Below are 27,845 nucleotides of genomic sequence, written 5' to 3'. Positions count from 1 at the left end.
TATACAAATAATTATTGACGTTTATACATCTTCTGTAATAATAATAATAACAATATATATTTTTGAAAGTATTCATTACAATGTCTCACATTTTGACTCTTGGGAATCCTGAAATGACCTGTGAGTGAAGGGAGAACCTTTATTTTCAAACATGAGTGGAGAGGAAACCACGTGGATTCCCGGATGTGCAACGTGTAAATTAACTCGACTTCTTTCACGAGTACCCACACCTGACTGTTTCTATACTACTGGTTCAGAGCAAGCGAACCTAGCCATATTATCGCTACAAACTTTTTAGGAAACCGCATTTATCACATTTCTAAAATGCCTCTGAAATTTGAGCTTTGTCCTGGCAGGATGATTGGGGGTTCTAACCCCTGTTTTATTATTGCAGAAATTGGACAGAACCACCAGGGAGATATTGAAATTGCCAAGAAAATGATCAAGATGGCCAAGGTAATGTTAGTAGCAAAATGAATTAGTTAGCTCAGCTGCTGTATTGGGGACCATGGTACTGACTTACTTGCTAGTTAACTAGCGGCTTCTTTAGTATAAATGCATTTGACTATTTTGGCAGTATTAAAAACTGACAGTCCAGTCTCTTGGATGACACTGCTTCTTGTTGGACTGCTGCCCTACTACTGTGCCAATGAGGAAATGATCGATTCCAGTGCCCATATGACTGTAAAATAACAATAGCCTGCTCTGTTGCTTGCTGGGGCTGTATTTCAAATTGTGAACTTGTGCCATTGAGACCATGGGCATCTATTGGTAAATTTATTAAGGACTGATATTGGTGGAAATGGAATTCCTGCCAGAGATATGGTACAACCGATACCCACCCCCATGACTGTGTTTTATGAAAGACAGTGGGTGTGTTAGCTATAGATTGTTGCACATGATAATGTGATTTAACCAAAGATGTTTGGTATCCAAGTTAAGTCAAGTTTAAGCTTTTTAAAGTCACATGCACAAGTACAGTGAAATGCCTTTCTGGCCTTACTGTGAGTTACAGGTTAGGTACTGTTTGGTGTAGCACAGTGAAATTTCGACCAACCTTAACTTGGCGACACTATCTCATTAATGTTTTTGCTCTGAGGTAATCCGACAATGTCTGTCACCATCTTGTCTATTTCAAATCTTCTCTCATTGTTCGAGACAGGTGAGTGTCATCATGACATGTGGCACTTTGGGGTGTGAACCCACCTGTCTCAATAAATGATAGAAGATTTGAAACAAGGTTTCCTCCTCATCCTCCTTGGCAACACAATTTACAACTATGTGACCCTACTCATATTGACAATCAATTCACAGGACTGCGGGGCAGACTGCGCCAAGTTTCAGAAGAGTGAGCTTGAGTACAAGTTCAACAAGCGTGCCCTGGAGCGTCCGTACACCTCCAAACAATCCTGGGGAAAGACATACGGAGAGCACAAGCGCCATCTTGAGTTCAGTCATGTACAATACCTAGAGCTGCAGAACTATGCAAAGGAGGTTGGAATTTTCTTTACTGCTTCAGGAATGGACGAGGTAAGAATGATGGTGATGTGGAATAGGCCCATAGAGCCCCACTGTGGAGGTGTCATAATACCCATAAAACCTAGCGGTCAAATAGGGAAATGGTTCCCAATTGTTTCACAATTCATTTTTCCTGTAGGGAATTTTAGAAATGCCTAAAATAAGGGCTGTGTTTACTGAATCCTTACCTTGGCGTGACGTTTTGATAACCATCTAAATCTCTCTCGGACAGGGTGATGATTTGTATATAGTTAATCCAGAGATTCTTACCTTTGCCTCGATTCAGCAGTGTCATGGAGATCATCATGGCATTTGTAGTTCTTTATGACAGCCACATTAGAAGCTAAGTAGCTATTATTATTTTTTTATTTTTTTTTGGGGGGGGGGGGGCAAATACAGGCAAATAAATTTGATAAGTCACCTTGTCCTAGAGAGATTTACACGGTTATCAAAATGTCACGCCAGGGTGATCCTACATGAAACACAGCCTTTATTTTAAGAGTTTCTAAAATACCCTATTGGCAAAATGAATGGGGGGGAAACAATTTGAACCATTTCCCATGTTTGACTGTTAGGTTTCTTGGGGTATTATGACTCCTACTGTGGTACTACATTGAATAGGCCTGTAAAATGCATATAAAAACTGTTATTAATGATTTGTTATACATCTCTTGTTAGATGGCTGTGGAGTTCCTACATGAGCTTGATGTGCCCTTCTTCAAAGTCGGTTCAGGGGACACCAATAACTTTCCCTATCTGGAAAAGACTGCAAAAAAAGGTCAGTGATTTTAAAGTTTACAGTATGATAGATATTGGGGTGTCTTAGGCTGCTTAATGTAAAAATGAGCATTTTAGCTTCTGAAGTAGTTTGATTATTTGGTCTACGTTATACTCATGAAAGTGTAGTAAAAATAAAATTGCAATATCAAGAATAAAGTGAAGCGTAGATTTTTTGTTGTGTGGAATTTTCAAGTCTCTTTGGTTTAATGCTAGGTCGCCCCATGGTGGTGTCCAGTGGCATGCAGTCAATGGAGACAATGAGACGGGTCTACCAGACGGTCAAGAAACACAATCAGAACTTCTGCATCCTGCAGTGCACCAGTGCCTACCCATTGGAGGCTGAAGATGTCAACCTGCATGTCATCGCAGTAAGAGTTTTTCATTGGTTTGAATGAAGGAATTGTTTTAGGCAAGATCATCCCTAAACACATGGTGCATCTTATTTCTGTTATTTACATTTTTTTTATTTAACTCGGCAAATCAGTTAAGAGCAAATTCTTATTTACAATGACGGCCTAGGAACAGTGGGTAAACTTCCTTGTTCAGGTGCAGAATGACAGATTTTTACCTTGTCAGCTCTGAGATTCGATCTAGCAACCTTTTGGTTACTGGCCCAACGTTCTAACCACTTGGCTACCTCCTGCCCCAGTGGACCACTAGTGCAACAGTCACATTGCTAGTCTGTGGTTAAGGCTAAATCCAGAGAGAATACATGTTTCGAGGCAGGAAAATGACCCATGATCTCGTTCATAGGAATACCAGAAGGAATTCCCTGATATTCCCATTGGATATTCCGGTCACGAGTCTGGGGTCCACATCTCTGTGGCAGCAGTGGCGCTGGGGGCAAAGGTCATTGAGCGTCATGTGACCCTGGACAAGAGCTGGAAGGGAAGTGACCACGAAGCTTCTCTGGAGCCCTCTGAGCTGACAGAGCTGGTGAAAGCTATTCGATTGGTGGAGAGGTCTCTGGGGACGGGCATCAAGCAGATGCTGCCCTGTGAGAAGCCATGCCACGATAAGGTACTTCCTGGATGTGCACTTTACATTGTATTCCTACAGATGACTGATTATTGTTACGCCACCACATGGCCATCTGCAATGGTTAATGGCAGTCAGGCTATCTGATGTAAGACAATTGGGTCATTTTTTTACAACCATTATTTAAGCATTTATTCCAATTCAGGGGTGGGTGTGTGTGGGTTAGGGCCAGGAGTTTTTTTTTTTCTAACCTTGTCATCTGACCTGGAAAAACTCTGTACCCTATGGGCTATATGATCTTTGGTTCGTTGCTTCAAACAGGAAAGGATGTCAGAACTTCTTTTAATCCATTGATTGTGTTCTCTTCCAGCTGGGGAAATCAGTGGTGGCCAAGGTGGCGATCCCCAAAGGCACTGTGCTGAGTATGGACATGCTGGGGGTGAAGGTGGGCGAGCCGAAGGGCATTCCCCCCGAGGACATCTTCCAGCTGGTGGGCAAGTCTGTCACAGAGGACGTGGAGGAGGATGAGAGCATCACCCCGGATGTGGTCGACGGCTACGGCAAAAAGATCAAGTGCCGAGTGGAGTAATCACCCTTGTAATAGCCTACTGTAACCATGGTAATACTGTAACCACAATGCCAAACAACACAATGCACTTTTACAGGCTGAGAAAAGTGAAAAGATGGTTGTGTGAACATCGATAATCTAGATATTTCGAGGCTCAGAAGTTTCACTGAAGGGGACGTGCTTTATACTTCTGGTTTCATGTTTTTTTACTAGATGGAAGCAAACATTCAATGAATCAGGCTTGACTACAAGTGCCAAGTTAAGAAGAGAAAATACAAACTGTAGGTTCAGTAGTGACTGAAATGATTGCATTCTAATTGAATGTTTAACTGTTCACTTATAAATGAAATGGACAGTAATGTTAAGTTGCACTACAAAAATGTCAAATACAAAAGGACAAACATTATTGATTGTTTATCTTTTTCATACAAAATCACACTCCTTGATTGAAATTATATTATTTTGTGATACAATTCTGGTACAAATGAGTGTCAAAGGGGAAAAAATACCGTATGTACAGTCAAAAGTTTGGAGACACCTACTCATTCCAGGTTTGTTCTGTATTTTTACTGTTTTCTACATTGTAGAATAATAGTGATGACATATGGAATCATGTAGTAACCAAAAGTCTTAAATCAAAATATATTTGAGATTCTTCAAAGTAGCCACCCTTTGCCTTAATGACAGCTCTGCACACTCTTGGCATTCTCAACCAGCTTCATGAGGTAAGACACCTGGAATGAAATTAGCAGGTGTGCCTTGTTAAAAGTACATTTGTGGAATTTCTTTCCTTAATGCGTTTGAGCCTATCAGTTGTGTTGTGACAAGGTAGGGGTGGTATACAGAAGATGGCCCTATTTGGTAAAAGACCAAGTCCATATTATGGCAAGAACAGCCCAAATAAGCAAAGACAAACGACAGTCCATCATTACTTTAAGACAAAGTCAGTCAGTGTGGAAAATTAGAGGAACTTCAAGTTCAGGTACAGTCACAAAACCCATCAAGCACTATGATGAAACTGGCTCTCATGAGGACTGCCACAGGAAAGGAAGACCCGTGAGTAGGTGAACGGATGAGCTCTACATGTGGTTCCCAGGGTGAAGCATGGAGGAAGTGTGGGGGTGCTTTGCTGCTGACACTCAGTGATTTATCTAGAATTCAAGATACACTTAACCAGCATAGTTAACATAGCATTCTGCAGCGATACGCCATCCCATCTGATTTGCGCGTAGTGGGACTATCATTTGTTTTTCAACAGGACAATGACCCACCACACCTCCAGACTGTGTAAGGGCTATTTGACCAAGGAGAGTGATGGAGTGCTGCATCAGATGATCTGGCCTCCACATTCACCCGACCTCAACCCAATTGAGTTGGACCACAAGGTGAAGGAAAACCAGCCAACATGTACTCCGCATACAGTACCTTGCCGAAGTATTCACCCGCTTGGCGTTTTTCCTATTTTGTTGAGTTACAATCTGTCATTTAAATGGATTTTCATTTGGATTTCATGTAATGGATATACACAAAATAGTCCAAATTGGTGAGTGAAATTTGAAAAATAACTTGTTTAAAAAAATAAATAATTAAATGGAAAAGTGGTGTGTGCATATGTATTCACCCCCTTTGCTATGAAGCCCCTAAATAAGATCTGGTGCAACCAATTACCTTCAGAAGTCACATAATTAGTTAAATAAAGTCCACCTGTGCGCAATGTGTCACGGATGTCGCAAGGATCTGAACACAATTCCTGGAAGCTGAAAATGTCCCAGTTCTTCCATGGCCTGCATACTCACCAGACATGTCACCCATTGAGCATGTTTGGGATGCTCTGGATTGACGTGTACGACAGCGTGTTCCAGTTCCCACCAATATCCAGCAACTTCACACGGCCATTGAAGAGGAGCGGGACAACATTCCACACACCGCAATGAACAGCCTGATCAGCTATATGGGATGGAGATGTGTCGCGCTGCATGAGGCAACTGGTGTTTACTTCAGATAGGGGCTGGTTTTCTGATCCACTCCCCTATTACTTTTTTTCAGGAATGAATTGCTTTTGTTTGACTAGTTTCCTTCTATGAACTCCAACTCAGTACATTTTTTAAATTGTTCCATGTTGCATTTATATTTTTGTTCAGTGTGTAATAAGGTGTCATATTCTATTCATGACATTTCTACCTGCAACGTTCGACTACGTTTGCCAACTGAATTTGTCCCGGGTTGCTGTGGTTCTTTTCAACCACTAGGAAGAGCTATTAGGTTATGTTCTTACACTGAGTGGATTAAACATTAGGAACACCTTCCTAATCTTGAGTTGCCCTCCCCCTTTTGTCCTCAGAACCGCCTGAGTTCCTCTGGACGTGGACTCTGCAAGGTGTCAAAAGCGTTCCACCAGGATGCTGGCCCATGTTGACATCAATGCTTCCTACACTTGTGTCAAGTTGGCTGGATTCCCTTTAGGTGGTGGACCATTCCTGATACACACAGGGAAACCGTTTGTGTGAAACCCAGCAGCGTTACAGTTCTTGACACACTCAAACCGTGGTGCCTGGTACCAACTACCGTACCCCATTCAAAGACACTTAAATCTTTTAACTTGTCTATTCACCCTCAATGGCACACACACACAATCCATGTCTCAAGGCTTAAAAATCCTTTAACCTGCCTCCTTCCTTTCATCTACACCGATTGAAGTGGATTTAACAAGTGACATCAAGAAGAGATCATAGCTTTCACCTGGTCAGTTTGTAATAGAACGAGCCGGTGTTTGTAACCAAATCCATAATGTATGCACCATTGCACCCTATAATGAATCTTTGTATATTATAGAGGACAACATTTACTGGGTAGTTTTGACTTGTACGTTTTGGGTAATTTGATTCTGAAATAAAGCAATTGACGCCTACATTTCAAACAAAGATTCATTTATTATCATATGACATTTTATACAGAATGACTGATATGATTTTGACAATATTATACATGATTATGATTCATATACATGATTCATACTTAAATATATGGTTTGTAACAGAAATATAAAAGCCTGGCCATTCATTGTTTGTTCTGTATTGTGATAGACTTCCACGCCATCCATATAGTTCTGCATGTTGACAGTTTTTCCTTCCTGCTCATCCATACATTAAAATGTTACACACGCATAAGATCCATTGAAAAAGAATATCAACAAATTGCACACTCTAGATATGAAAGTGCTTCACTTTAATGTGGCTGTCTAAAGTTAAGATGTTATCTGCCCATCTAACAGTGTTCTGTAGATATCCACATTGATCCCTAAAGTAGTGGAAGCAATATTGGTCTGACTATAAGATGGAATGATCATATTGTGAGTTGACATTACAGCTCACAGACTGTTTGTATGCATACAAATTGCATACATGAGAGAAAACAAAATGGACAATGAGGAAATTGGCTTCGAGAGATTAACCAAAAAGTGAAGGGGGATACAGTAATACATGGAAAATCTTTTAACAAAGATAATCCACTATTTTAGTTGTGAATATAGCAGGCTATTTATTTAGCCTATTCAGTATGGGATGGTTCAATTATTATTGTTTAAAAAATCACATATAGTATATCCCAGTGATATGTAATGGTAAAGTAACAATTCTGCAGCAACTAAATAGTTTGACATTTTTTTATGATCAATCTTTATAGTGGAGAAGAAACATAGATTTTGTTACAGAGAATAACTATTGATTATCCGGATAATATCATTCACATGCTATTTTGCTTTGGTCGATATAAAATCTTCAACCCCTATTCTGTTCAGTTGATCACAAGTGAAGAAAAAAAAACTGGATGTTATTCAGATATACATGTTACAGCTTGCTGTATTATACCGAGAAAACAAGCAAACAAATAACATGTAAAAATGTATATATTTAGATGTTGCCTATATGATTCTGAAGCATACAAACTGTATCAAACATGGAAAAATGATAATTTGTACAGAGTTCACAACCCCCACTTTAGATGTTTTTACACTTTACATCTGCTTCTACATCTGCACTGTTTGGGGTTTAAGTCTGGGTTTCTGTATAGCACTTTGTGACATCTGCTGATGTAAAAAGGGCTTTATAAATACATTTGATTGAAAGGGGTTGTTGTACACCGAAAGGGATTTAATATAGTGTGTGCCTACATCATACGGTGTGCTGAATCTCACACCTGGCGACCATTTTAGCTATTCACATTTGTCATGTTCCACAACTGATTTGCATATAGAATAAGTGGAAGTACTTTTACCGAAAGAATTGTATAGTTACTTTTTCAAACATAAAAATGTTGTAGCATTTAGGTACAGTAGATTTGCTCAACTGGAATCACCTTAATATTAAGTGTCAAACAAGTTGGAAAATATGGGTTGGGGTTACGAAACAGAAGATAAATTAACATTAGAAATACTATATTATATTTACTTAACAAAATTGTCCCAAACAAAACAACCGTCTTCATATTAATATCATTTTCTCTTCATATACACTTTTACCTTTCCAAACTTTGCAAGTTCATACAACCATGTACCAGTTATAAACCAAAATCAGAACTGTACAAGTTTTAGATTTTGATTTGAGAACAAAAACCTTTTGGGTTTTTGCAATGAATCATTTGTAATATAAATACATCTGAAAACTAATTTACAAAAATCAAGAAAAACACTTCCGCTTGATCCGTGCAACCTTCCCACACTTCTCTGGCAGGTTCGGCACAATGCTGGACCTTTTCCAGAGTTCCACTTCATACAGTCATCAAGGTTTTTGAGCCCGACTGACAGTTGGACAGTTGATACCTGACTAATTCAAATATATTCTCTAATCATATCACATAGTCCTCTGGATTGGAGTAACCAGACGTGGTCCCCTACTCTCCATCATAGGCGTGATTACAATTGCCTGTTTGTCAGCCAACGACGGATTCAAACCAACCGAAGCTCTCGATGTGGTCATGTGACGTGGAGAGAGACCCACCCCGTTGGGCAGTAGCATCGGGAAATCAATCGCTCATCGTCAGGTCCGTCTGCCTTGCTCAATAAGTTCGCAAATTATCATCTGCAGGTTGTGCTCGGACATTTGAAATCAATCAATCACGCCAGGCTCGTTTTTTCTACTGCTCCTCACAACGGAAGCCCCCATTGACAACCGGAGGATTATATGATTGTATGTGTGTGTTTGTGTTTCCAGGGGGTTCGGGGTTGAAGAGGGGCCTTTCAGATGGAGATGGGACACACAATGATCTTGTCTTCCAGCATGACGCTGGTTACCAGGAAGAAGATGTACAGTAAAAACATGAGGCCTCCCAGCAACTTGCTCATCTTCCACTTGCAGGAGGCGATGGAGATGATGACGAAGAGCAACATGAGGAAGAGGAGCACGATGGCGCAGAACAGGCCGTTGCTGCTCACCTGCACCGCCTTGAAGTCATTGATTAGGCCGTAGATGAGCCAAGGGAACGGCAGGCTGGAAGGGTAGACGGAGAAACATAGAAATCACATGTACCGTTACCGTCTAGAGGGGACTATACGGTGGTAAAGTGAAAACATAGTTGCAGTTGATCCTCTGACTTTCTAGGTTAACATTTTCGCCATTAAGAAGAGCATAGATCTGTGCAAAACTACTGTAACATTGCAAATGCTTGCCAGAGAAAAACATCAAATAATGACTCATTCATGCAAACAGGAGTTGGAGCATTTTAAATGTGCTTTTAGGCCGACTTACCCCACGGTGATGTCAAATATGTTGGAGCCCACAGAGCTGGACACAGCCATGTCACCAAGGCCTTTCCGGGCTACAATGACACTGGTGATTAGATCAGGGATTGAGGTACCAGCTGCTAATATGGTCAATCCCATGATCTCCTCTGTAATCCAGAAGGTCTCTCCAACCTGAGAGTGAAAATGGGTTAACTACATTGTTCAAACAAAGACGAAGAATCCGATTCGGCGTTATGACGTCTGGCAATAGACACGGCTGAAACTCAATCGAATGACTGGGTCTTGTTTGGATTGGTTGGCTCTTGTTCTATAGTCGAGGTTAACGTTGATCTGACGGGGGAGCTAGTAGGTACTACTGTAAGTAGTTGCTTAGCTGTTAGGATTATGTGTCTTGGTCACACACAGACTGATATGCTTCCACCATAATCAAAAGACCATAGGTGAGGTGATGTACACATTTGATGTACACATTTTTTGGCCTTATAACAGTCATCTCAATTCTAGAGTAAAGAATCATGCCGGCTCTATTCATGGCATTTCTACCTGTAACGTTCCACAACATTTTACTTTGGGCCCTCCTGAACGCAACCTGTCCTGTATCAGGAGTCAAAACGATAAAAACAAACCCTGTTTTGATTGGCTCAGAATGAGAGTGACAGGTACCAGGGAGGGGCTTACCTGATGAGCCCACCATACCATGAGGTAGGAGAAGGCAGCAATCCAACAGATTGAACCAATGAAGGTTATGGGGAAGAACTTCGTGGAAGTCTAAAAAAACACAAAAAAAACAAGGTTTCATGAAAATTTTCAATGTCCTTTTGAAGCGTCAGCGGCATAGATTTTCACAAATCAACCAAACGACCTACCTACCGATCCAATCATAGCTACAACGCAAATGTTAATGTAGTCTGAGGAGTATCGCAGCTCCACTTACCTCTCTCCTGACATCCGGCAGAGAGAGCCACAGAGGGAAGACGATGGGGAGGATAAGGAGATACGTTATTCGTTTGCGGTTCGTCTCCGGCCACTCCAAACTCAGAGGAGCGTCCTCATCTTCCTCCTCCTCAGCCTACCAAACAGAGAGGGGGTGGGGGGTTAGAGAGAAACAGTGTCAGGAATACCAAGGCTATAAAACGTATTTGATTTAAACAGAACTCATTTATCCAGTGTGTGTCTTTTACTCTCTTAAACATCATCACTGATTTTGGAGGTATTTAGTAGACAAAGCCTACCGGTCCTATGTCGCCGTTCGCAGGCGAAGTGACTTCCACTGTCACGTTGGAACTGTTGGGGATGCTTTTGTCTGTGTAGAGAGACAGAAATATAGAGAAAGGCCAGGAGTTAGACTTGAAGGAGAGACAGTGAGAGCCACTGGAGGAAGTAATGCAATATATATTATGTATATACAGTATATTTAAGCAATAAGGCCTGAGGCAGTGTGGTATATGGCCAATATACCACGGCTAAGGGCTGTTCTGAAGCAAATATACCACAAACACCAGAGGTGCCTTATTGATATTAGAAACTGGTTACAAATGTAGTTAGAACATAAAAATAGATGTTTTGTCATACCCGTGGTATACGGTCTCATATATACCACGGCTTTCAGCCAATCAGCATCCAGGGCTGGAACCACCCAGTTTATAATATAGTATATAACACATAAAGTATTTCAACATATTTAACATTTACGTACATTTAAAATGTAAAGCTCACCTGCGACACCGTTGGGTTTTTCCCCGTCCCCACCATCTTGACATTTCTGTTTGGCCATCTTGTGAAGAATGGATGCCTTCTCTTTGAATCGCCCTGAAACACAATCATTGCTACAGAGAGTCAGTGATGAACCCCAACGATATGAACCTAGCTACGGATTCCCCACTAATGGAAACATAAAACATTACACATATTTTATTTTGTTTCCATTAATGAGAAATTATGAAAACATGTCTAATACAGAAGCATATTGAATCAAATACATCAAATATAGATATTGGAAGTGTGTCTATATTGAAGGTGTGTCAAAAAAAGGTTGTTTTACCCCCCAGTCCCTCACCCTCACTGAGAGGGTCCAGTGTGTGGATCATGAGCTGGAAGATGCTATTCCTCATCAGGGTGTTGTGGAGGGAGGCTGATGATCCTCCTCTCTGGAGACGGGGCTTGGCCTGCAGTAGAGACCAAGGGCATAGGCTGCTTTAACATCTCTTTACCAGAGGATCATCTATAGCTTCAAAACTAGATCATCTATAGCTTCAATACTAGATCATCTATAGCTTCAATACTAGATCATCTATAGCTTCAATACTAGATCATCTATAGCTTCAATACTAGATCTATAGCTTCAATACTAGATCATCTATAGCTTCAATACTAGATCATCTATAGCTTCAAGACTAGATCATCTATAGCTTCAAGACTAGATCATCTATAGCTTTAATACTAGATCATCTATAGCTTCAAGACTAGATCATCTATAGCTTCAAGACTAGATCATCTATAGCTTCAAGACTAGATCATCTATAGCTTCAATACTATATCTATAGCTTCAATACTAGACCATCTATAGCTTCAATACTAGACCATCTATAGCTTCAATACTAGATCACCTATAGCTTCAATACTAGATCACCTATAGCTTCAATACTAGATCACCTAAAGCTTCAATACTAGATCATCTATAGCTTCAATACTAGATCTATAGCTTCAATACTAGATCATCTATAGCTTCAATACTAGACCATCTATAGCTTCAATACTAGACCATCTATAGCTTCAATACTAGACCATCTATAGCTTCAATACTAGACCATCTATAGCTTCAATACTAGACCATCTATAGCTTCAATACTAGACCATCTATAGCTTCAATACCAGATCACCTATAGCTTCAATACTAGACCATCTATAGCTTCAATACTAGACCATCTATAGCTTCAATACTAGAGCTATAGCTTCATTACTAGATCATCTATAGCTTCAATACTAGATCTATAGCTTCAATACTAGATCATCTATAGCTTCAATACTAGATCATCTATAGCTTCAATACTAGACCATCTATAGCTTCAATACTAGACCATCTATAGCTTCAATACTAGACCATCTATAGCTTCAATACTAGACCATCTATAGCTTCAATACTAGATCATCTATAGCTTCAATACTAGATCATCTGTAGCTTCAATACTAGATCACCTATAGCTTCAATACTAGATCACCTATAGCTTCAATACTAGATCACCTATAGCTTCAATACTAGATCACCTATAGCTTCAATACTAGATCACCTATAGCTTCAATACTAGATCACCTATAGCTTCAAGACTAGATCATCTATAGCTTCAATACTAGACCATCTATAGCTTCAATACTAGATCACCTATAGCTTCAATACTAGATCACCTATAGCTTCAATACTAGATCACCTATAGCTTCAATACTAGACCATCTATAGCTTCAATACTAGATCACCTATAGCTTCAATACTAGATCACCTATAGCTTCAATACTAGATCACCTATAGCTTCAATACTAGATCACCTATAGCTTCAATACTAGATCACCTATAGCTTCAATACTAGATCACCTATAGCTTCAATACTAGATAATCTATAGCGTCAATACTAGATCTATAGCTTCAATACTAGATCATCTATAGCTTCAAGACTAGATCATCTATAGCTTCAATACTATATCATCTATAGCTTCAATACTAGATCATCTATAGCTTCAATACTAGATCATCTATAGCTTCAATACTAAATAATCTATATCTTTAATACATAGCTTTAATCTATAACTCCAATACATAACTCTAATCTACAGCTGCAGGTGTGGTGTCAATTTGGCTTTCAATTCAGTCACATGAACTGAGATTCAATATCTGAATTGAGTTTCAATTTTACTTTACTGGTTTGACCCCAACCCTGAACTCACAATGCATCTGTGTCTTTGGTACCTAGTGGCGTAACAATGACGCAGTTGAACACAGCGGTATGCACAGTGAATGCACAGTGTGACGTGTCAAGTGCCTGAGTGTCAATAATGAGGGTCTTGTAGTGCAAACCAGCTGCGTATATTTAGAGAGATTATATATTTAGAGAGTTAGGTCAACTTTTGATCTAATTCTAGACATTCAGTTACATAGCACTGTTTAAATATTGCCCATGTTAATGGGGAGCCAACATGGCTGCCATAGAATGTTGAAGTGTCGTGTAAATGCATCATAATGCTCCTTCTAGACATTCAGTTTTATAATATTTGTTTAATATTCCTCAAGTAATGTTAGTGGGGAGATAACATGGCTGCCATGTTGAATGTTGAAGTGTCATGTAAATGTGTCTTAATGCAGAAACACCATTGGCCCAACACTCTAAACACATGGCTCTGGTGTTCATTGTATTCATGCAGCATTGCGTTCTATGGCAACATGCTTTATGTGCTTGCTTAAGAGCACTGGATATTCAGTACTGTCAATATGACAGTACACGTACAAACACATTTTAAGATGTAACGACAGAACATAAGCATACCGTCAACTTGTTTTCGACGTCCCCCGTGCTTGCCTTCAAAGGAAAGAAGTAAAGAGAAAGAAATGCATGTATGAAGTCACACACAATCGCACTTAAACAGAAAATATAATCTGCCAAGAAATGCTAGTTATTGACAAGACGATGTAGCCTGATGAATGAAATAAAAGCGGCCATCATGGTAAATGATCGGGATATGAAACTGTCAATAGGCCAGCCAGTTTCAAAATGATCCATAGAGAATGTACAGGTTGTAAAGCAGCTGGGAAGACATGGCGGCTCGGCAGCTGGGAAGACAAAGTCTTTCAAACCTACAGATGCAGCTCCTCTAATCTAAAGCCAACAGTTCTTCAGAGGACATATACCGGACAGTGGTGGAGACAAAATCTACACAACTGTTTGAGAGAGAAATTCAATTGAGAAAGCACACTGGTTTCCCGTTTAAAATGTAAGGTACAGTATGATACCATAGCAAGCAGTAGGTTTCCCTGTCTAAAATAGGAAAGCCATTTGTGAAGACTATGGGACATGTATAGCAAAACAGGCTAAGATGGCATGACGTGTTGGGAAGGCACGAAGCAAAATGCAAAATATCATATGATTGTATGAGAACATTGGAACATTTGGTTTGTGGCGTACATACATGCACACCACTGTTGCACAACGTAACATTTTTTTATTTGATTTATTTTACCTTTATTTAACCAGGTAGGCAAGTTGAGAACAAGTTCTCATTTACAATTGCGACCTGGCCAAGATAAAGCAAAGCAGTTCGACAGATAAAACGACACAGAGTTACACATGGAGTAAAAACAAACATACAGTCAATAATGCAGTATAAACAAGTCTATATACAATGTGAGCAAATGAGGTGAGAAGGGAGGTAAAGGCAAAAAAGGCCATGATGGCAAAGTAAATACAATATAGCAAGTAAAATACTGGAATGGTAGTTTTGCAATGGAAGAATGTGCAAAGTAGAAATAAAAATAATGGGGTGCAAAGGAGCAAAATAAATAAATAAATTAAAATTAAATACAGTTGGGAAAGAGGTAGTTGTTTGGGCTAAATTATAGGTGGTCTATGTACAGGTGCAGTAATCTGTGAGCTGCTCTGACAGTTGGTGCTTAAAGCTAGTGAGGGAGATAAGTGTTTCCAGTTTCAGAGATTTTTGTAGTTCGTTCCAGTCATTGGCAGCAGAGAACTGGAAGGAGAGGCGGCCAAAGAAAGAATTGGTTTTGGGGGTGACTAGAGAGATATACCTGCTGGAGCGTGTGCTACAGGTGGGAGATGCTATGGTGACCAGCGAGCTGAGATAAGGGGGGACTTTACCTAGCAGGGTCTTGTAGATGACATGGAGCCAGTGGGTTTGGCGACGAGTATGAAGCGAGGGCCAGCCAACGAGAGCGTACAGGTCGCAATGGTGGGTAGTATATGGGGCTTTGGTGTTAAAACGGATTGCGCTGTGATAGACTGCATCCAATTTGTTGAGTAGGGTATTGGAGGCTATTTTGTAAATGACATCGCCAAAGTCGAGGATTGGTAGGATGGTCAGTTTTACAAGGGTATGTTTGGCAGCATGAGTGAAGGATGCTTTGTTGCGAAATAGGAAGCCAATTCTAGATTTAACTTTGGATTGGAGATGTTTGATATGGGTCTGGAAGGAGAGTTTACAGTCTAACCAGACACCTAAGTATTTGTAGTTGTCCACGTATTCTAAGTCAGAGCCGTCCAGAGTAGTGATGTTGGACAGGCGGGTAGGTGCAGGTAGCGATCGGTTGAAGAGCATGCATTTAGTTTTACTTGTATTTAAGAGCAATTGGAGGCCACGGAAGGAGAGTTGTATGGCATTGAAGCTTGCCTGGAGGGTTGTTAACACAGTGTCCAAAGAAGGGCCGGAAGTATACAGATGCCCGTTCTGTTAACCTCTACAGAGGATTGCTTTTGGGTTTTATATAACAAGGACCGTGTTTGAATCTGTGTTTGAAATTCACTGCTCGACTGAAGGACCTTACAGGTAATTGTATGTGTAGGGTACAGAGATGTAGACATTCATAAAGCATGTTAAACACTATTATTGAGTCCATGCAACTTATTTTGCACATTTTTGCTCCTGAACTTATTTAGACTTACCATAACAAAGGGGTTGAGTACTTTTGCTTTTTAATTGATAGAAAGATGGAAAAACACTGACAATATGGTGTAGCATGTAGGCCAGTGACAAAAACATCTACATTTAATCCATTTTAAATTCAGGCTGTGACATAACAAAATGTGGAAAAAGTCAAGGGGTTTGATTACTTTCTGAAGGCACTGTAAAATCGATGATTTGAAATGAATGAGTAACTTCAATACAACCCTGTGCAAAGACAACAGCACTGTGCAACACCTTAGCAGCTTGCTATGGTCAGACACGTTGTTATACTACCGTAACGGTGTATCTTCGCACCACAAAACAAGAGAACAGGCAAGCATAACATACTAATAAATATTAGCTTTTAAAACGGGAGAGGAAACAGCTTGAATTATAGGAGCTAAAAGTTTTGAGTTACAGGAGAAATTTGACTACGCAGACATCGTGTTAGCCATACTGTAGTGTTAGCCATACTGTAGTGTTTGTAGTGTTAGCCATACTGTAGTGTTAGCCATACTGTAGTGTTTGTAGTGTTAGCCATACTGTAGTGTTAGCCATACTGTAGTGTTAGCCATACTGTAGTGTTTGTAGTGTTAGCCATACTGTAGTGTTAGCCATACTGTAGTGTTAGCCATACTGTAGTGTTAGCCATACTGTAGTGTTTGTAGTGTTAGCCATACTGTAGTGTTTGTAGTGTTAGCCATACTGTAGTGTTAGCCATACTGTAGTGTTAGCCTAATGTATGTTTGAATTCTAAAACAGATTATGATTACCCACATTTATTTTATTTACTGAATTTCAATTATTTTCTTCAATTAGCATTGTTGAAACCCTGAACAGCCCTGTTATTTGTCTACCAGAAAATGGGACAACAATTACACAACCATTTTAGATCAATGTAGACGAGTCATGTAGTCTTGTTAAGTGCTTCCACTGGGGTTAGGAGGATCCCCATAGGCACTAATAGCCATCTCTCAAAGTGTTAGCGGATGAGCGTTAGCCATGTGAGAGCCCAAACTAAGGCCTTTCCAGTAAGGCAGGCTAAGGCCTTGTGCTGTGTTTGATTCCCGGCGGTTGGCTGTTGCCTAATGCTCACATGGCCCTACGGGTTATACGGGTTGTTGGGCATTGAGCCTAATAACCTGCAGAGCATCTGCTGCCAGAGCTTAGGGTTAGGAATGGATAGATTGGCAAGACGGAGAGCTGTTGGAGGTTTGCATTGTGGCCTGGCTTACTGTGGGAGGCAGGTAGTCTAGCAGAACATTGGACCAGTAACAGAAAGGTTGATGGTTCGTATCACCGATCTGACTAGGTGAAAAATCTGCCGATGTGCCCTTGAGCAAGGCAATTAGCTAATTTCTCCTGTAAGTTGCTCTGGATAAGAGCGCCTGCTAAATGACTAAAATGTCAAATGTACAGACGTGGTGCCTTTTATCCCGTCTGAAACCACCGCCAAAGCATCGCCACACTGCCCAGTTTGCTTAACAGTTGGTCTGCTGCGTGTAATGTGATCTGAAATGGGTGCCATTATCATAACTAGCAAACAAGCATTTCACTGCACCTTTTATAAACTGTGTATGTGATGAATGCCTTTTATTTTTGATTTGATGGCGACAGGACATAAACAGAACTCCCACCTAGGTCAGGAGGGGAGTGGGTTTGGAGAATACATTGCTTAGTTTGCAGAAACTCAAGGTTTTCGGCGTAGCCACAAATAGGGTAGCAACAAATTGGGTAGACACAATACAAATATAGCAATAATATTTAGCAAATTCATATTTGTTCAACTGAAAAGTAAATGGACTTATACTAGGCTACAGCTTATAGCATTAACCCTGTACTGCAGTAGGCTAAATCAGGTTCACACAGTGTTTCTTGGTAGTCTTAAACAAATCTACTTTGAAACAAAAGTATACACCTCACACACATGGTTATGGGCTTTAAAAAGACACCTGTACCTGTCACATATAGGGATTAAATGCATTACATTTTGAGTTTGCATCCCAATATTACACTTTATATACACCACAGAAGACTTAAATATAACAAAACCATTTGACATAGAGTTTATTTTAATTTTTTATAATGTTGATTAATTATGTAATTATGAAAATGTTTAACAGTCCACCCATGAGGCCACTAGAGGGGAATTTGGTCATTTGACTGCAGGAAAGGAATTTATTAAAGAACAAATAGTGATTTGACAAATTCTGTAGGCCAATATAGACAAACATTTTGTGGTGAATTATGTATGAGTCGACATACAAAAACGAATACCAAAAAGAAAGGAGCACAGGATGAACGATGATTCATATGATTATAATAGAGCCTCATCAAATTCATAGTTATTAACTCTTGCCAAAATTATAACAGAGGCATAGATGTCTCTAGGTACAGAATCTGGGATGGAGTAAACAATGCACTAATGGGTGATCCATTTGCTCCACAAACAGGGGAATTTAAGTTAATTCCAATTCACTGATTAATAAGGATCTTTACATTCACTGCCATTGTTTTTATATCACGTAGCTTGGGCTCCCTAACTCTCTTTATGCCTCTGCAATAACAATGGAAACATACTTATATATTTTTTATTTTAAGTGCTATTTTCCACAAAATGTTTTGGCTGTAAAAGCGTATTCAAACACTAAACATGTCCTCATAGCTTCAACAATATTTACCAAAATGCTGGGTAATGGCTTGGAGAGGGAATTTGCAGGGTTTTCATACTCTCCATACATGCAAACACACAAACTGGACATACATACACACATATATACACATGCTGTACTATAACAAATATCTGGATGAGAAAATCAACATATATATATATATATATATATATATATATATATCAAATGCATATTTTTTACTTCTTTCAGTGCCTCAATAACAGGAAATAGCTACGTCTGGAATTCAATCAAAGTTGCACTGCAGGGGGTAACTGCCCCATTGGAAAGTGCATGTTAGGGAAGGAATGGGAAAGGGGGATACCTAGTCAGTTGTACAACTGAATGCATTCAACTGAAATGTGTCTTCCGCATTTAACCCAACCCCTCTGAATCAGAGAGGTCCGGGGGGCTGCCTTAATCAACATCCACGTCTTCAGTGCCCGGGGGAACAGTGGGTTAACTGCCTTGTTATCTAATGCGATTAATTAAAGTGTCATTAATTCAAACTGCCAATCAAAATTATCTTTAAGATCTTCATAAGGAACAAGTGAAGTTTTCGAAAATAACTATTATTCACAGTATACTGTAGCCGTAAGTTCCATAAGGCTGCCAGCCCGCCAGCCAGGGCTTTCTGCAAAGCCGGGAGTTTCTGCAAGTATCCTTGCGAGGCAGAAGTCAATTGTGTCCACCTGACCTGCCAAGCTCCCAGACTTAGAGAGGATTAATCCACAGAGATAACCGTATTTAGAACAGTAATTTCAAACCCTTCATGTGAACTCTCATAACAACCTTCACATGTCACAACGTGACGTTTGATTTGACTCTCACACTTTTATTACACTTATTTTGTATTTGGTTGAATATTGGTTGCTACTTGGGTGGGGTTACAACCCTTAAGGGCCCCAGTGTCCATTGGATCTAGAAGATCTTGGATAGAGAATAACATGATAAGTGTGTTATCGGTACCCTTTCTTCATGGGAAAGAAATGAACCCAACCCAATCACAATACAAGTACACTTTTAGTTACAATTAATAACAAAGACTGGAGCATAAGCAATATAGACAATATATTCATCAGCTGTTTTTATGGTCTTCCGTATTTCTGAGCCAATGAAACACACTGTAGCTGATTGGTCAGTTGTGGCCCTGGGGCTTAGCACAGGAAGTGAACCCTCACAATAAAGGTAAACATTATACTAAAGCAGGGCTCTCCAACTCTGTTCCTGGAGAGCTACCCTCCTGTAGGTTTTCACTCCAACCCCAGTTGTAATTAACCCGATTCATCTCATCAACCAGATAATTATTAGAATCAGGAGCGCTTGATTAGGGTTCAAGTGAAAACCTACAGGACAGTAGCTCTCCAGGAACAGGGTCGGGGAGCCCTGTACTAAAGATTATGGAAGCATGGTCCACAACATGGTCCACAATCATGTCATTGAGAGGCATGATTGAAAGGAAAATGCTGATGGAAATACGTGAACACTGGTAGTTGCTTTCTATCTAAATCATCAGTGAGGATTTTGCCCTGCAAGATAAGCATGCAGTCTTGTCTCTTGCAAAAAATCTCCAGCAAACACTTCCTAGTGCAGTCAGATCATGCTGGTCAAAAGCTCTTACATGTGAGTTCCAATGTCCATACTAGCATACTATTTAGAATGCATTCCCAATAGATTGCTTCATTCTAAGTACTGTATGCTAGTGTATTATACAGAAAAAATATATAAATGGAACATGCAACAATTTTACTAAGTTACAGTTCAAATAAGGAAATCGGTCAATCTGAATAAATTCATTAGACCCTAATCTATGGATTTCACATGATTGGGGATACAGATATGCATCTAAAAAGTAGGGGCGTGGTTCAGAAAACCAGACCATCATTTACCTCATTCAGCGTGACAAATCTCCTTCACGTGGAATTGATCAGGCTGTTGATTGTGACCTGTAGAATGTTGTCCCACTTCTCTTCAATGGCTGTGCGAAGTTGCTGAATATTGGTGTGAACTTTGAATCACGCTGCCATACACATCAATCCAGAGCATCCCGAACATGCTCGATGGGTTACATGTCTGGTGAGTATGCAGGCCATGGAAGAACTGAGACATTTTCAGCTTACAGATCCTTGTGACATGGGGCTGTGCATTATCATGCTCAAACATGAGGTGATGGCGGCGGAAGAATGGCACGACAATGGGCCTTAGGGTCTCGTCATGGTACCTCCGTCAATAAAATGCAATTGTGTTCATTGTCCGTAGCTTATGCCTGCCCATACCATAACCCCACTCTGTTCACAACATTTTGACATCAGCAAACCGCTCGCTCCACACAGCGCCATACACGTGGTCTGCAGTTGTGGAGGCCAGTTGGACGTACTGACAAATTCTCTAAAACAACATTGGATGCAGCTTTTGGTAGAGAAATGTGCATTACATTTTCCAGCAACAGCTCTGTTGGACATTCCTGCAGTCTGCATGCCAATTACACGCTCCCTCAAAACTTGAGACATCTGTGGCATTGTGCTGTGTGAAAAAGCTACACATTTTACAGTGGCCTTTTATTGTCCCAAGCACAAGGTGCACCTGTGTAATGATCATGCTGTCTAATCAGCTTCTTGATATGCCCCACCTGTCAGGTGAATGGGTTACCTTGGCAAATTGAGAAATGCTCACAAGCAGGGATGTAAACAAATGTGTGCACATCTTTGAGAAATAAGCTTTTTGTGCATATTGAACATTTTGGGGATCTTTTATTACAGCTCATGAAACATGAGAACAACACTTTACATCTTGCTTTTACATTTTTGTTCAGTGTGTATATATAGTGGATATAGAGAAACATAATGTGAAAAAGGTCCTCTTCTGTTCATTGCTAGTTCTTTGAGTCACTGTAGGCTTCTGTGTCTTTAGTCAGTCAGCTTTAGTCAGTCAGCTGCAGCAGGTTAGTTACATCATTCCCAGGGCTCGATTCCCGATAGCGATGGAACTTATGCTGCGTTCCTAACCAAGTGGGAAGCACGTAATTACCAGTTGTGAAGTCATGAATACAGTTTGATGCATCATGCATTCACGTGCTTTGAACTTTGTCAAGAAAGGCTGATTGGCTAATGGCCAACAAGCTGCGTCAACCATAAACTATAAGTACAGCTATCATTCTTGTAATCAAATGATCGTGTTCCAAAACCATGTTAAAAGATTGCTTTAAAAAATGTATGTTAGTTGTTACATTTAACTGTCGAAAATGCAGTTATTGAGGTAATTTCCTTAGTAGGTGACGTCAGTGGTCAGCATGGGGGATACATTGGAGCTCAGGGATGATAGACAAGTTTCCCACTACTAATTAGGAGTTGGAGGGGAATTTAATTGAAATGTTCCAGTCATATATGGTAAATACCACCTTCCCAATCTGTTAAAATGCAGCATTAAGTTTAGGAGCGTTTTAACGATGCATCGTTCCTATAACAACTGAAGATTTTATGCGTTTCCCAAAACACCACAAAAAGTTCAGTGTTGTTGGATCATATGTCGGTACTGATAGGATCGAAAGAAAGGCAGCACTGCTGTCGGATCAGCTTTCGCCTTTCAAATCTTGCATTAACAGTATAATTATTCCACAATACTGACGACAGTTCAGCTCCTATATAGATATTATCACTTATGGCTGCAAATATTGAGGCAGATTAATCTAATGCTAACCCTATACCAATGCACAAGATCACAAATTAGGTATTGCGCACATGTTGTTACACACCATTAAATATATTGACGTAATTACATACAGTAGCCTAGAATTATCAACAACAACAAAAAACTCAGTTGATTGAACATTAAATTGATGTCAATATGGTTTAAATATATAGGTCTTTACTGTACTTATATTTTAATTCGGGCATCTTGTTTTTCATTTAAGAATATTTTGTAACAATTGCAAAACACATTGCCAAATTTGTAACTGAAGTTAACCGCGGCTGGTCACAGAAAATACAGATAGGTCTTCTGTGTATAAAGTAACGCAGAAGGGCAAATAAGCATTTAACAACACACCTGGCTGTTGTACGAGTGGTCTGGGGGCAGTTGGTAAATAATGAACGTTTTCAAGTGCAACTCTACTAACGATGGTTTTGGGAAACAGCTCGGAGCTTTAACGATGGTCCTACGATGGCCCTAACAATGAATTTAGCCTTGAGATGCTTTTGGGAAACTGGGTCCAGCCCAGGAGTCAGTCGCATTATATTTGCTGTCGTCACAAATGGTAATGAGATAAGGGTTTAAGAAGGATTGGAGTCTTAGAATAATCAAGTGTGGTGAGTTCTTCCTGACTTCCACCATCTTACACATATATACATCTCTCTCTCTCTCTCTCTCTCTCGCTGCATATATATATATAGCTTGGGTTAAGAGCACAGACTACTCTGAATGACAAAACAATAAACACAATTGGTTAAAAAAAATGTTTTCTAACTTTTCCAAGTGTTGGGTGAGTTTTGCTCTCCACACCAGCAGAAGCACCTGGCTAAAATTACCTGTGGTAAATGGATTGGAGGATTTGCAGAGGGATTACTTAAGAACTACAGACATATGAGGGCATGCAAGTCGTACATCATGTGCTGGCTGGTTAAAAAACCAGAGGGAGTCAGACCAGTACAAGGATGAGAGACTCCCTGGGAACAGGGCCGTTTTCTCAGAAGGACAGAATACAAACAGAGTTTTTATTTTTTATATCCCCTTGATGATAGAAACAGTAACCACCTCTTCAAGTCGGGTTTAATAATGGAGCTCGCGTCGCAACGTTAAGATCCGAGGTGTAAACGGAACGTACCACACATCAAATAACTACTGATCAAATACTGTATGTCATGTAAAGATGTAAGGGACAAGTTTGCCGCTACCTACTAAATGTTGCTGTCGCTACAACATTGGTTCTTATATAAAGAAAAAAAATGTGGCTCGTAATTTAGTTATCATTAAATTAATTGAAATAAGTATTTTTAAAAGTACTGCTTGCTGGAATCATTATATCAAACCTCATTGCTAGATATTTCTTTACAATATCTAGTGTCTCAATGTGGTGAGACGATGATAATAACTAGTACGTATGGAGGGCTTGGTCCGGGCGCAGTGCGAGCTAGCCAAGGTTGCCAAGTGCACGGTGTACCCTCCAACACATTGGTGCGGCTGGCTTCCGGGTTGGATGCGCCCTGTGTTAAGAAGCAGTACGGCTGGTTGGGTTGTGTATCGGAGGATGCATGACTTTCAACCTTCGTCTCTCCCGAGCCCGTACGGGAGTTGTAGCGATGAGACAAGATAGTAGCTACTACAACAATTGGATACCACGAAATTGGGGAGAAAAAAGGGGTAAAAAAAAAAGAAGATAATAACAATTGGAATTTCCAAACATTGAGACCTCGTCAGAGTGACCACCCTCCCCCATTTGCAGGCCATTACAGATATTGACAGTTGGTTGGTTCCAATGTTTAAGACTCCCTCAGATAACCACAGACCACTGAAACCAGTTAGCGTGTAACCGATTTCCTATAGGTCGATGAATGTCGAAGTTAATGACAAAGTCAATAAATGGTGTGTAATTACAGTATCCATCATCAAGAAGATTAAAAAGTCTACATATTTATTTCTGAAATGGCATATAAATAATTCCTAAACATTGGTTGTGCAAATGTGTCTTGTGTACAGTAATATGGTTAAAACTAGATTGCATAACGTTAACTGACTGACTACTACGAGTGCCGTATGCATGGTGAGCCAGCTTTGCAAAGGGCTCAGAGGCCTGGTATTTCATATGGGAGTGAATGGAAGACTCCATGGAGCAACCTGCTTGGTGGTTTGACTTAGTCAGCACGAATAGGGAGGTCCATCTCTTTGTGGCCATGCACAGGTGACATGCAGCTAAACCCAGTGTTAATCCCTGGGCAGCCAGAGGTTTTTGGCATCTGTCCGTCTACCTGGCCCGCAGGACGACTTTTAAATACCCTTCCCTTACGCTGCGTGCGAGCAGCCTCCTGACAAAAGCAAAAAGGAACGTGAGTTAAGAATACATCTGGGGAGGAAAAGGTGGGCAGCAAAACTCACCTTAGGAGCGGCCTCCACCTCTTCCACTTGATTCTGGCCCAATTGACTCTTTATGAAGGTCTCTACATCTGCATTGAACTTCATAAAGGTCACATAACTCAAGTAGCACATCAGCAAGGCGATACTTTCCCACAGAAAGATCTGGTTATCCAAAAAGAACAGGATGAGCATCAACAGACCAATGATGTAGAAGGAGACGTCTCTAAAGAGGGGCCACCAGGTCAACTGGAGAATCTCCCTGGAGAACAGGGCGCACATCCCGATGACAAACAGGATGTTGAACACGGCCGAACCAACAATGGTTCCTATGCCCACGTTGCTGTGGGAGATGAACACCCCGATGACAGAGGTGAAGAGTTCCGGGGCAGAACCCCCGGCCGCCATGAAGGTTGCCCCGGCAACGTCGTCCGAGATCTGTAGTTTCTCCGTGATCACAGTCAGGGCCGGGACAAAGAACTCGTCGCACACAATGGCTAAGGCGATGAACATGTACAACATCCCGAACATGTGCAGACAGACGGCTCCCTGCCTTCTCTCCTCCAGGTTGAAGAGATCCGTGGGGTAGTCCCCCGGGTTCACCTCGTCCATGGAAGACTTCATGGCCACGGGCATGTCCTCCATCATAGAGACGTTGTGGCCTCCCTGGTGCTTGGTGGTGAGCAGAGTTCTGTGGGGGGCCGACTGCAGTAGGTCTCCCCCGGACATAGCAGCGGGGGAGGAGGAAAGTAGATCCCCTCCATTTCCATCACGCCCAGTAGAAGAAGTAGTCCACTGGAAGGCACCCAATGAGAAGACCGTGCTGAGGGTCACGATGCTGAGGACGAAAGCTAGAATCCTTATGGGCCTCAGTTTTCTCCGGACGTGGAGGTAGTGATGCCTTCTGCTCAGGGGGAAGGAGTCCTTCTGGGACCCCATGTCAGCACCTGGGAGCATCAGTTCCATCGCTGTTGCATCGGTGGAGGCTGAGGCTCAGGCTGGCTGTGAGGCTGCTCTGGCTCTGGCTGGTTTAGCACGAGCGCTTGCCTTACAGTGTCGCGGAGAGCATAGTCCTCTAAACACAACAACCGACGGGCCCCTGATGTTCTCCAGGGTCTGGGGCATATAAAGGTTTCCTCATATTAGTGTCTGGAAAACACAAAAGGGAAAGAGAGAGGATTATTACAAGGTAAACCATCGCTCACATCTGTAGAAATATCAACAGGCGCAATGTGAACCTTAGTTTAGACTAAGTTATAGGCCTAGGTCTAGATTTATATACACTGAGTGTACAAAACATTAAGAACACCTGCTCTTTCCGTGACAGACTGACCAGGTGAAATCTATGATCCCTTATTGATGTCACTTGTTAAATCCACTTCAATCAGTGTAGATGAAGAGTTGGAGACAGGTTAAAGAAGGACTTTTAAAGCCTTGAGACTATTGAGAGGCATTATGGTAGTAGGTGTCAAGAACTAAAATGCTCAACAGTTTCTTGTGTATCAAGAATGGTCCACCGCCCAAAGGACATCCAGCCAACTTGACACAACTGTGGGAAGCATTGGAGTCAACATGGGCCAGCATCCCTGTGGAATTCTTTTTGACACCTTTTAGAGTCCATGCCCCGACGAATTTAGTCTGTTCTGAGGGCCAAAGGGGAGTGGGGATAAAATTGAATATTAGGAAGGTGTTCTTAATGTTTTGTACACTCAGTGTACAAGCCCTGTGTCTCAACATTTACTGTACACCTACCAAGGACTAGTAAGCTATAGGCCTAGTCCTTCTTTCTTTGAATTCCGCTTTAATCAAAATTGGCAAGTTACCACGGGCTAAATTGGTTTCAGGGATTATTCAGCGCTATCCCAGGGACCGGTGCCGCTTACGGACCAGGGCTTGAGGAACACTGCGATAGATCACTGCGATAGATCACTATTTACTGTCCAATCTAATGTATATACTCTAGTTGGTGTGTTTGTAAGTAACCATAAATGAAATACAGCCGCGCTACCTTACAGATGAATCCTACCCAGCTATCTCTAATATTTGTAAACTCACTGATTTTTAAAAGCCTGTGCTGTTGTAAATCAAATCTCAGCTGAATGGCATTCTCACATAAATCAAAATCATTGCTTAATGAAATATGATCAATATGATCATTGCTTAATGAAATAGATTTTGAAAAATGAATACTTTGCATGAAGCATGTTACCACAAATACATCCGGTTGACTTGATTACAGTTTGATTTCTCCATGTACCTGTATCAGTACCCACAAGCTTTGCTTAACCAAGCTTAGCCTAGGCTATTATGGTTATCAAAACCGTGGGAAAGTATCTTGAAAATCTTTACAATATCTTTAAAAGATGCATCTATTCGTGTGGTTATGACAGAGCAGATATCTAAAAGCAGAAGTTGTGTGTTAGGTGAGGTGATAGGTGATAGCTGCTTAGAATTGCTAAACCAATTAGGCTAATTTAAAACCTCCAAGCTTACAGTTCACATTTCTTTACTGGCAATTTCCTCCAACACATTGTAAACAGCAAATATATCCTTAGATCAACGATGAGCCCTATTCTGTTGCATAATTGCACAACACAGACCAAAGCCAATCAACTAACCACCTAGTTCATCTTGCAAACCACCATCCAAACCAATGCAATATCAAATGCAAAAATATCTTCAGAGCAAAAATAAATCCTCACAAAACAATGTGTAACAATTGAAAGAAAAGTCATAATTTACCACACTTGCAGTCTCCTGTTGGATGCTGTACAGAAGAAAAAAAGGTAGGTGATGAGGAATTTGCCAGTAAAGCCAATCCTGAATGACAAGTTCCTGTAGGCTCCAACTGTAGACTGTGAATAGCTAATGT

The 27,845-nt window shown here is 40.7% G+C and overlaps 2 protein-coding genes across 4 annotated transcripts; one reads left to right on the top strand and one right to left on the bottom strand.

The window, feature by feature from the left end:
• The first annotated feature begins 169 nt into the window (after positions 1-169).
• On the top strand, positions 170-6,754 carry LOC109901155 (sialic acid synthase-like). Of its 3 annotated transcripts, none has more exons than XM_031837803.1 (7): positions 170-456; positions 1,315-1,530; positions 2,197-2,296; positions 2,512-2,666; positions 3,052-3,318; positions 3,647-3,895; positions 6,186-6,754. In XM_031837803.1, the coding sequence occupies exons 1-6, from the start codon at positions 325-327 to the stop codon at positions 3,863-3,865; spliced, it is 1,089 nt and encodes a 362-aa protein (XP_031693663.1). In that variant the 5' UTR covers positions 170-324; the 3' UTR covers positions 3,866-3,895; positions 6,186-6,754. The 3 variants fall into 3 exon arrangements, with proteins under 3 accessions (XP_031693663.1, XP_031693662.1, XP_020352789.1); XM_031837802.1 differs by lacking the exon at positions 6,186-6,754 and having other exon boundaries at positions 177-194; positions 395-456; positions 3,647-4,250; XM_020497200.2 differs by lacking the exon at positions 6,186-6,754 and having other exon boundaries at positions 201-456; positions 3,647-4,250.
• On the bottom strand, positions 6,755-27,845 carry LOC109900442 (sodium/potassium/calcium exchanger 2-like). Its single transcript, XM_031837800.1, has 10 exons — positions 27,716-27,845; positions 24,998-26,122; positions 14,114-14,146; positions 11,623-11,746; positions 11,298-11,390; positions 10,814-10,884; positions 10,516-10,650; positions 10,260-10,349; positions 9,586-9,752; positions 6,755-9,327 (listed from the first exon to the last, which is right to left on the bottom strand). Exons 2-10 carry the CDS (start codon positions 25,937-25,939, stop codon positions 9,078-9,080), a joined length of 1,905 nt encoding a protein of 634 aa, XP_031693660.1. The 5' UTR covers positions 25,940-26,122; positions 27,716-27,845; the 3' UTR covers positions 6,755-9,077.

This window comes from Oncorhynchus kisutch, linkage group LG12 (assembly GCF_002021735.2).
Source record: "Oncorhynchus kisutch isolate 150728-3 linkage group LG12, Okis_V2, whole genome shotgun sequence".
Classification (NCBI taxonomy): domain Eukaryota; kingdom Metazoa; phylum Chordata; class Actinopteri; order Salmoniformes; family Salmonidae; genus Oncorhynchus; species Oncorhynchus kisutch.
This window is presented reverse-complemented; position numbering and strand designations above follow the sequence as displayed.